The sequence below is a fragment of the Apaloderma vittatum genome, unplaced genomic scaffold, assembly GCF_000703405.1.
Source record: "Apaloderma vittatum isolate BGI_N311 unplaced genomic scaffold, ASM70340v1 scaffold37686, whole genome shotgun sequence".
Taxonomy (NCBI): Eukaryota; Metazoa; Chordata; class Aves; order Trogoniformes; family Trogonidae; genus Apaloderma; species Apaloderma vittatum.
The window spans coordinates 1,328-10,712 of record NW_009722938.1 but is presented as its reverse complement, the minus strand read 5'-3'; the positions used below and the strand labels follow the sequence as shown (position 1 = coordinate 10,712).

The window sequence follows — 9,385 nt, the reverse complement described above, 5'->3', positions numbered from 1 at the left end:
CCTAGTTATGCTCTAAACAGCTAACGGCAAGGAGAATGGGGAGGCTAAAGCAAAGGGATCAGCTGTGCATGGAGGAGAAAGCGATAGCAAGGCTGACTTGCTGTGGACTCCCTTGCTTTTAAAAAACAAATTGTTGCTGTGGACGGGGGTACTGTGCAGCCCCAGAAATGCTCCCAGCAGAAAGGATTCTGCGACGCAGTTTCAGTGCCAGACTCGTTTTGTGATTAGCACTGAGGCCCTGCTGCGCTTGCAAGGAGCAGAGCTGGGGGTGCAGCGGGGAGGGAGCTAAACTCTCCGTAATCCTGGGCTGCTGAGGTGGTGATAGCATTAAGAGCCAATGTATGCTCCCAGCTGCCCGCAGTGCGCATAAGCCAGGATGTTTCTCTTAACAATCCCTGGAGCCTTCCTAACGGTCTGCATGCGCTTGCTTCTCTGCAGAAGCAGATGAAATTCCTGGAGCAGCAGCAGGAGGATAACAGAAGTTCAAAGGAGGAGGCTCGCCGCCTGCGAAACAAGCTGAGAACCATGGAGAGGTGAGATCCTGGGCTCTCCTTGGGCCTTGCAGGCTAGGCTGTGCACGCCTCTCCCCTTCTCAGACAGGGAGGGAGGGTGGGTCCTGCTGTGCCTGCCACAGTGTCCGCTTCTACATCCTGGGTCTTCTTACCCCGTCAGGTTGAAAACTGCTGCATTAACAAGTTTGCTCTTGCCCCTGCTATGTTTCCAGATGGCTGTTCTCCCTAAATAGCAGCAAGGCATGCTGCTGTGTGCAGACTAGCCTCTTCTCCAGTGCTCTAAGCATGGCTATGTGCCATTCCTGTTATCAGAGGATGCTGGGGCAGAATCCCAGCCCAGGAGTGTGGTCAGCCACGAGGCTAAAGGGCCCATCTCTAGAGGTCCCTTCCAACCCCTAACATCTTGTGATTCAATGTCGGCCCCATGTGCAGTATGTGTGTACAGATGCCCCTTCTCTAGTCTGTCCACATAGTGCTGCTGTTCCCTAGCAAAAAGCCCTGCATGTGGTGGGGCAGTTGTCTCTTCCCACACAACATCCAGAGTGCCTGCAGCATGAGCTTCAACTGCACCAGCTCCTTGGGGGGAAGCAGGGCTTCAGTCTCTTTCTCAGCTCTGTTTGTGACTCATGAGCTGAGAGTACTTTTTTTTTCCTGTGTGTGTATGTGCAGGATTGAGCTGTTGCTTCACAGCCAGCGCCCTGAAGTGGAGGAGATGATCAGAGAGATGGGAGTTGGGCAGGCAGCAGTGGAACAGCTTGCGATCTACTGTGTCTCACTGAAAAAGTAGGTGCTGTGGGCTTTGCACAGCTGGCTCGTGCTGTCCTGGGTGTGCCCAGGGAGAACTCTTTGCAGAGTACCAGCAGGCACATGGGCTCTGTGGGGCTCTTCCTGCCTGCTTGGGCCTCCTCTAGGTTTTGACTTGACGCCTCCTGGGGACTTGGATGGGAGCCTGTCACACTGAACTGTTCCTGTTGTCACTGTAGTGACATGCATGTCACCATGGGAACTATCTCCAGAGTTGTCAGTGCACCTACGAGGTGGTGATGATTATTCCTTCTGTTCCAGTCTCGTGCCTGGAGGGAAATGAGTGGATGAGGGACTCTGGGTTGTACCCTCTGCTGCTGCAGTGCGCTTTGCAGCTGTGGCCTCGAGCACTCTCTCACAAGGCACTGCAGTGCTGCCCTTCCCTAACTGGAAATCCATCTCGTCCCACTGGGCAAAACCACAGCTTTTTTTGGGTCCATTCTGATGGCAGCTGAATAATTGCAGCTTTGATGCAAAGCTGTAATGAGGCAAGTGTCCCTGTGGTGTAATCGGGAATGAATGTGCATCGCCAATGGCGTGAAGTCTCTGAAAAGTCACTTAAAGCAAAGTCCACAATTTGCTGCCAGCATGGAGGCTGCTTCGTTGTCTGTCTGTCGTTTTCCATCGGCATCTGAAGTGTTTCTGGATCCAGTTTCCATTTTGCTGGTGAAATCTGTTCGGGCCCTGTTCTCAGGCATAGCAGGTTTTTTCTCCTTTGTGGAGTAGTGGTATGTTTGACATGCTGATGGTCAGCGTTGGCACACTCAGCTCTATTTCCTAAAGGGCTTTGTGTCTCCTGGGTTTTCTCTGATGGCTTTGTAGTTGCAGAGCTTCAAATTAAGGGTCTTGGCTTGTCTCTGAGAAGTTCTGTCTCAATCCTCTTGCAAACAGCATGAATCTTCTGGTCTTATTGCAGGGAATATGAAAGCTTGAAGGAGGCTCGGAAGATGTCTAGCGAGATGACAGAGAAGCTGAAGAAGGAGCTGTTTTCTGTCAATAACAAGGTAAAGGGAGAGTGTGAACTGTCAGGGTCTCACCTGCTCTGTAGATCCCCATGAATAACTGTGCTCCAAGGCCTCTGCAGTGACCTCCTCCCACACTGAGCACTGGTACAGGTGGTGTGGAAGTGTCAGGCTGGGATTTCTGGGTCAGGGTGTCATGCTGTGGTGAGCAAGGAGCTCATGAGCTGTTGTCAGGCATGTGCAGTCTCTGGGGACGCTGGTGGGGCAGCGTGTGCAGAGCCAGACAACCTCGCAGGGAGCCTGGACTGGAAGGCAGCAAACACAGGTGCTCTACTGCTTCCACTGGGTTCTGGAAGTCATGCTGCCTTCATCCTGCCACGCTGCTGAGCATGAGCTAGCTCAGCTGCCAGCCCCTCCTGTTGCAGAATCAGGCCCCTAGGAAAGGTGGGAAAGAATTTGGAGACAGCACTGATTGAGCAGGGCTTAGCCCTGGCTTGACACAACCACTGTCACACTCAGCCTTGTGCCTTGTGCCTTCTGCCGACTGAACTGCATCACGGCTCCCACATGATGCCATGCCCAGGTGTGAGAGGTTCCTCAAGTGCAGTGAGGACACGCAAGTGGTTCTGCTTGGAGCCTGCCTGAGCTGGTCCTGACCTGGCACAGAGCTTGGAGTTGCTGATGTGCTTCTATTGCTGTGCTCACTTTGCTCCAGGCCTGGCTGGGCTCTGTTAGCTCAGGTCAGGAGTTGCTTTCTGTTGATTCTGGTAGCAAAGCCCCAAGAAAACTTTGCGTGTAGCCTTATTTTCCAAGGCACAGGTGTTCCCTGAGCATTCCCATGTCCAAACTTTTGCAAAGTGAGAGACTGTGGGTGGATTTGGCCTATTTTTGTTACTCAGCCGTAGCTGTTGTGATCCCCAAATGGAGAAGGAGCTTCTGAGCTAGCTGTGCTGCTTCCGAAGGGACTTAACCCCCTGTATGAGGTGCTGCTGCTGGAATCTAGCTGCTTCTGGCTGAGTCAGTGCTGCAGTCACCAGTCTGGGTCAGGAGGATGCGAGTCAGTGCACTCAGGGCTCCGGACTCGGCTGACGGAGAGCTGACTGTACCGTCACTGTGGACTGACCCAAACTTCTGAACCCACAAATGTCTCTGATGCGGTAGGAGTCCACTTCCCGACCCCTGCTCCTGGCGTCCTTCCCTGTTGAATCAGGCTTGTCCATGCGCCGGTACTGCTGATGCACAACCGTCCTCCAGCCTGTGGTTTGTAATTCCTGTGCTTTGGTGGGCTCAAAGTCCTGCAGGAATTCAGAATGCAGCCAGCAAGTGTCAGAGCAGGGAAAAGCTGTCACCATCAGGCAGAAACGGTTGGGAAATGCTATAGGAAGGTTTGAGTCAGGCAAGCAGCCCTGGAGATCCCTCTGCAGGCAGTTTGAGGGAATGGAGAGGCTTTTGGTTGCTCTGATACAGGAGAGAGGGGCCAGACCACCACAGGAAAATTGAGCCCTGAAGCAGGGGAAAGCAGCATGAGCTGCAGAGTGTACTGCTCTCCTGGGGGATCTGCAGTCTTGCCTTACCTGTGCGTTGTAACCAGCACTCTGCTGTTTGGGGCGGGGGTTTGTTCTGCAGCTGCAGAAAACGGTTTCAGAGCTGGAGAAGACAAAGGAGGAGTTAAAAAGCACCCAGAAGGATCTGAAGAATGCGGACAAGGAGATCTTGGTGAGAGTATCATTCCTTGGTCTGCAGTAACTGGCAGCTGGCCATGTCCTGCAGCTGCAAAGCCTGGAGTTACGCTGGCTTTTGCTCCGTGACTAGGTTACCCAGCCCACCTTACCTCTCATCTGCCTTGCTTTTGAGCTCCACTTGATGCTGATTTATGGAAAAGGGGCAAAGTATCTGCTACTAAATCTTTCTTTATCTAGCTGTTTGCTTTCCCTTTCCTTTCCAGAGTTTGAAGAAGAAGATAGACATCCTGCAGGATACTTTGAAGGTCCCATCTGTAACCAGAGAGACACTCAGTCGGCTAGTTTTTGAAAGGTTAGTGAAGTGCGTCCTCAGATACAGGCCAAGGACAGAGATGGCAGGTCCGAAGTAAAAGTTGACAGTTTAACTTCCTGGGCAGACAGGGATGTGCTGGTCTGACATGCATTGTAGTAGCATGGTTGTTTTGCTCCTTGTATTTTATTTTTTTTTTTTAAATTGTTGCTGATAAGGTGGTGTTTGGCTTACTTGGAAAAAGTGTGTGTGTTGTAGGGTTTGGGTCAGGATGGGATGGAAGAATGAGCTAGGTTTTGACACTCACTCTTTGTCACTGTGTTTTGCCAGTGAAATATCCCTAAAGCTGCTCTTTTGATTACCTGTGTATGGGGACTGGAGATCTTAGCCAGTCAGAGGAACCTAACCTAGAGCATCTGTTACATTTTTATCAAGGCCTTTCTTGCAAGGAGCATTTGCTATTACCCCAGTACAGCAAGCTGGGCTGTTTACAGAGCAGCAGTGTGCCAGCGTGTTTCCCTGGGTACTGCTGTCACAGCATGGGCCATTTGATGGTGAACAGTAGTTTAGCACATTGACTATAAACTCTGGGATTCGACTTGTCCTTTCTGTGGCTTGTAAGCAGAACGGGGCTCTGATTCTGGTCCCACTGCTGTCTTGCAACTCAAATCACATGGCATGCAGCTTTGTCTGCTGGGTGGCTGGTGCTGGCCTCCTGCTGGCTGACACTTTGCCTGGTTTTCCAGCCCTGCTCCCGTGGAACTGCGGCACCCGAAGCTCCACCGCCCATCCCACAGTGACGAGATCAATCTAGATGCCACTTTTGATGTGGACACCCCTGAACATCAGCCCTGCAGATCTCTCGTCAGCCCTGCAAAAAGGCAGAAGCTGGATAAAAAGCCGTGAGTTTTCCCTCCTCTTTCTGTCTCTAAAGGAGATCAAAGTCTTGCTTCTTTGGAAGTTACTGTGTGAGATCAGATAACTCTCCAGATGCCTGATGTCGTGCTGCAAGTTTTGTCGTCATTTGCTTGGCCTTGTCTGTCCTTGCCAGCTCCACTTGAATAATCAATCTCTGCTGATTTGCTCCTTGGACTTCTTACAGGCCTCCTGTGGTAAATCTGGCGAAGAAAGTTCTGAAGGAAACAGTGGAGGTAAAAGGACCAATCTTGATTTTTCTCTATCACCTTTTTGATTCTGCTGTTAATAAGCTTGGGATAAAGGGACCTTGTTCTCCATGTAGGAGAAGCTGTGACCGTAGACCAACCCATCTACAGAACTGTGGTACATGCTTCAAAGTGTGTGACAGTCTCCTAGAAACATTGGTTTGCTGCCTCAGACCTCCTGGAATTGGGCAGCAGAGGGAGGGTGATGATCCATGTGCTTCTTGGTGATTATCCTGCCTCAGATGTGCTTGGCAAACATGATGTGGGACTGACCACAAGGGCTGTGGGGTCAGCTAAGGAGACTGTTCTCCCAGCCTTGCTGGGTGCAAGGTCCTGCCTCCCAGGTGCTGTTCCACACAAGCCCTGGTGGAGGGCTTGAAGCTTCTGTTCTCTGGCCTTGCAGTCACCATTATCCTAAATAGCTGCTTGTGTTGTTAGCGCTCCCTGTATGTGGACTAAATTCAGCAGGTCATGCTGGTTAAAGGACTTTTCTCGTTACTTTGTGGGACAGAACTGGGCAGATGATTTGGAGGATGATGCACTTAAAGGACTTTTGCCAGCATTCATCAGGAACTCTGTTCTCTCCAAGAAGCCATCCTTGGGTAGCTTGCTGGGTCCCCCCAAGAACATGGGCACTGTAAGTATAACTGTCCAGTCGGTGAGCTTGTTGAGGGCTGGCACTGCACACCTCTGTCCTGAAGTGACTCTGCAGGAGGAAGCAAATGAAGCTTTTACCTTGCCACATACACTATGTGGAAAAATAAATCTTGGAGATACTTCCCAATCCTGCAGAGCTCCAGGGACGACAAATGCTTGCTCCCTTCCTGGCAGCAGACTAAATGGCCTTCCATGTCCCATTCCTCCACTTTCTTGGAGCTTTGGGTGTTTCCTCAGTCATGGTGACAAAATCCTAAGCCTCGCTGTTGCTTGGAAGGCTCAGCTTACTTCAGAAAGTGCCCAAGTGAAGAGGGTCCCTTTCGGAGAGCCGACCGAGTAACGACAATCCCACCGATACGATTCCATGCCGTCCTCAATTTATTGCTCAAATTAGCCCAATATATATACGGTTAGGCAGTGTACACACACACGAGGTCAAAGCTATAATAAACTTTGTTTTCTGTTAATGTTATCAAGCCATGGGGGTGTTAGATGCCCTTGCTGTGGTTAGAACATCCTATCATACGTCCTTGCATACCCAGCACAGTTCTCACAAAAACCAGTTTACTCCCTCTTCAAGAAAAACTTCAAAGACAGAGCACAAGCTGGATTGTCCAAACCTTAAAGAGGTATACTGATTTCTTGTTCCACAAGAAATTCTACTACACCCAAGGTACTCAAACTTTACTTAATACTCTTGGGTCTGTTCTTCCAAAGGTTGAGGGCTTAGCACAAATACAGTATCCAGGTGCTCATAACCCCTCCCCAGACGCTGTGGCTTGCAAGGCTCGCCCTTCCCCATAACCAACACGAGGAGAGGTAGCTGAGGCTCTGTGCTGCTGCTTCAGAATGATTTCTTTCTCTCTCCTAGGTGAGGATGGGGTATGATGGTTTGGGAGGCAGAACAAAGTTCATACAGCCTGTATCCTTTCCTGCAGCTTGTGTGGCTGGGATAGTGATGCTCTGGGGACCTCATCTCTGTTCCTTCTTTTTGGTCTTGTGCATCTTGGGGAGTCCTGCCCCCAGGACCAAAGGGATCATGAAGGAACCATCAGATTTCTCTCTGTCTGACTCTAAACAAGTCAGAGCTCAGCAAAGGCCTCAAGGATCTGAACTTGCCGAGAGCTTTATCAGAGGTGGCTCATTCGGTGGAGCATATCAACTAGAAATCAATGCAGTTTGCAGGGGCTGCCTGAGCCCTTGGGGTCTCTGAGCAGCAGCGTAGCGCAGTCTCTGCCTGGCTGTGTGTCTGCCATCCCGTGCAGCCAAAGCCTTTGTTCCTGTGGGATGCTGCTGCTCTACCATGGCTATCCCACTGGGTAGCCCTGCAGCGAGTGAGGGGTGGCTGGGCTGAGCTCACTCAGTGCATGGGGAGATGCTCTGACTCCCACTCTTCATGCAGAAGTGGTGGCCTCTCCCCTGTAGAGGCTGCCCCTCACCTACCTCACCCAGGCAATACTGTCAGAGGGCTGTGTCGTACACCTGCGGCTCTGACACGGCTCTAGCTTCCTGGTTTTGAGCTGTGTTTTTCCTCTGTAGCAAAAAAGAAGGCTGAAGCAGAGAAGAAGTGATCAGCTGGAAGGTGTGACCTGCTTTGGGCAGTTGCTTCTGTGGCCTTGCTGTGGCAGGGCAGAGGGTGCCCAGTGAGCAGGGACATGCCTGAGCAGGGCCTCTGAGGCCAGATGTGCCCAGGCTGCCAGCCTGAGGTGAATGGAGAAGGTAAGCAGCCGTCCCAGTGCTGCCCCTCGCACATGGCTGAGCCAGGAGCAGCTCACTTCTCTAAACCCAAGCGCTGCAGGTGTGCTGCTTTGTGGACCTGCAGTTCTGCTGGCATGGGCTGTGCCTGCTTTTCAGCGCTGAAGGTTTAGTTTTTGCCACTTGCATGTCTTGGAACGGCATCTGAGGGCTCTTCGCTTGGGGTCGCTCTGCCTTGGGAGGCTGCAGGCCCCAACTGCTGGGCCTTTCCTTGCACAGTGTCCTGGCCCCAATGTGCAGGGTAGATCTCAAAGCTCTGACAGATGAGGTTAAACACTTTTTTTTGTGTGCAAGGTGAGGGTGGCATAGAAGTGGGAAGCATTCCTTGACTCATGGGACAGGAGCATGCTTGAGCTCTGCTGCTGTGAGTAGGGGACAAAGCCCAGCCTGTCCTGCAGGGAGGGTATATTTTTTTGGGGTGCACATGTATGTCTGGGTTCTGAGTGGGTGACTCAGGCTGCTTTGCAGCAGGTATTGGATCACTTGCATCCCCAGGGCCTTGCTCTGTACTTTCCTTGACATTTTTACCTCCAGACAAACATGACAGAAATCCGTCCATTAGCAGTGAGGAGCAAGAAGAAGGTCTCCAGGCCAGCATCTGCAGCTCCTTCCATGTCTTCCTCCAGCAGCAGCCAAGCCAGGCTGGACAGTTTCCTGCAGTGAGGGCCCCAGTCTTCCTGGGGAGCACTGGGCAGGGCAGAGCCTGCTCACCTGGAGCCTGGCATGAAGCAAAGTGCAACCACCGAGCTTATGGGCGAGATGAGGTGCCCTGGAAGGAGAACCCTGACCTCGCGGCAAGTCAATAGAAGACTTGTGCTTGGACTGGTTTACTACCTCTCGTTTTACCCATCCTTCCTCCTATTTTCATGTAGAATAAGCAGGGTTTTCTCATCTTCTGGCCTGCTCAGAGCTCTGCAGTGGCTGTTAGACTGTGCTACATGAGGTGGAACTGCACTTTGCATGCAGCTGCAAGGAGGAACCTGGAACACCTCTGCACCTGGTGTCAATAGTTCCAAGGGAGTTTCCTGGAGGAAGAAGCTTGGGCAAGGCAGCCCTGGCTTACGTTGCTGCAGGGTGGTTTTATGTTCGTTGTCTGATTAAACACCTTCCCTCTGTTGCAGGCCTGGGTTGGGGAGACCCACAGATGTTCTGTGCCCTGGCTTGGGCCATGAAGTCCACTGCATTTTTATTTTTATTTTTTTTTTGCAGGCTTTCCACTGAAATTGCTTGACTTAAGGAGGAAGGAGGGTGTTGGGGAGTGGACTCCTGCCCTGCTTGGAAAAGGGGAGATAGTTGTGTTGATAGGACCTCTGTTCTTGACACATGTTGGTGTGAAACTTGTATGAATTTCTTTTTTTTTTAATGAGTTTGTAGGGGTTTGGGGGGCGGGGGGGTTTGTGACTGGTCTGCCCAGTGGTTTTGAGGGTTTGGAACGGCCTGAAGAAGTGCTGGAGAGACAGATCCCTTCAGGGAAGGGGGAAACTGATGGGGCTGAACCTGCCTGGGATTCTTCAGCTTGGAGAGTGGGGCAGGAGGGGGT

The 9,385-nt window shown here is 51.6% G+C and overlaps 1 protein-coding gene across 1 annotated transcript in view; it reads left to right on the top strand.

Annotated features, from left to right (window-relative positions):
- TRAIP (TRAF interacting protein) overlaps nt 1-8,508 on the top strand; it is a gene marked incomplete at its 5' end in the record, with an annotated part of 19,293 nt that extends 10,785 nt beyond the window's left edge. The window contains 10 exons of the mRNA XM_009871937.1: nt 439-533; nt 1,182-1,295; nt 2,233-2,320; nt 3,905-3,994; nt 4,224-4,312; nt 5,017-5,172; nt 5,373-5,421; nt 5,945-6,070; nt 6,962-7,012; nt 8,380-8,508. Of these exons, the coding sequence (XP_009870239.1) occupies nt 439-533; nt 1,182-1,295; nt 2,233-2,320; nt 3,905-3,994; nt 4,224-4,312; nt 5,017-5,172; nt 5,373-5,421; nt 5,945-6,070; nt 6,962-7,012; nt 8,380-8,508 (987 nt within the window). The remainder of the gene's footprint in view (nt 1-438; nt 534-1,181; nt 1,296-2,232; nt 2,321-3,904; nt 3,995-4,223; nt 4,313-5,016; nt 5,173-5,372; nt 5,422-5,944; nt 6,071-6,961; nt 7,013-8,379) is intronic.
- Between the last annotated feature and the right edge of the window lie 877 nt (nt 8,509-9,385).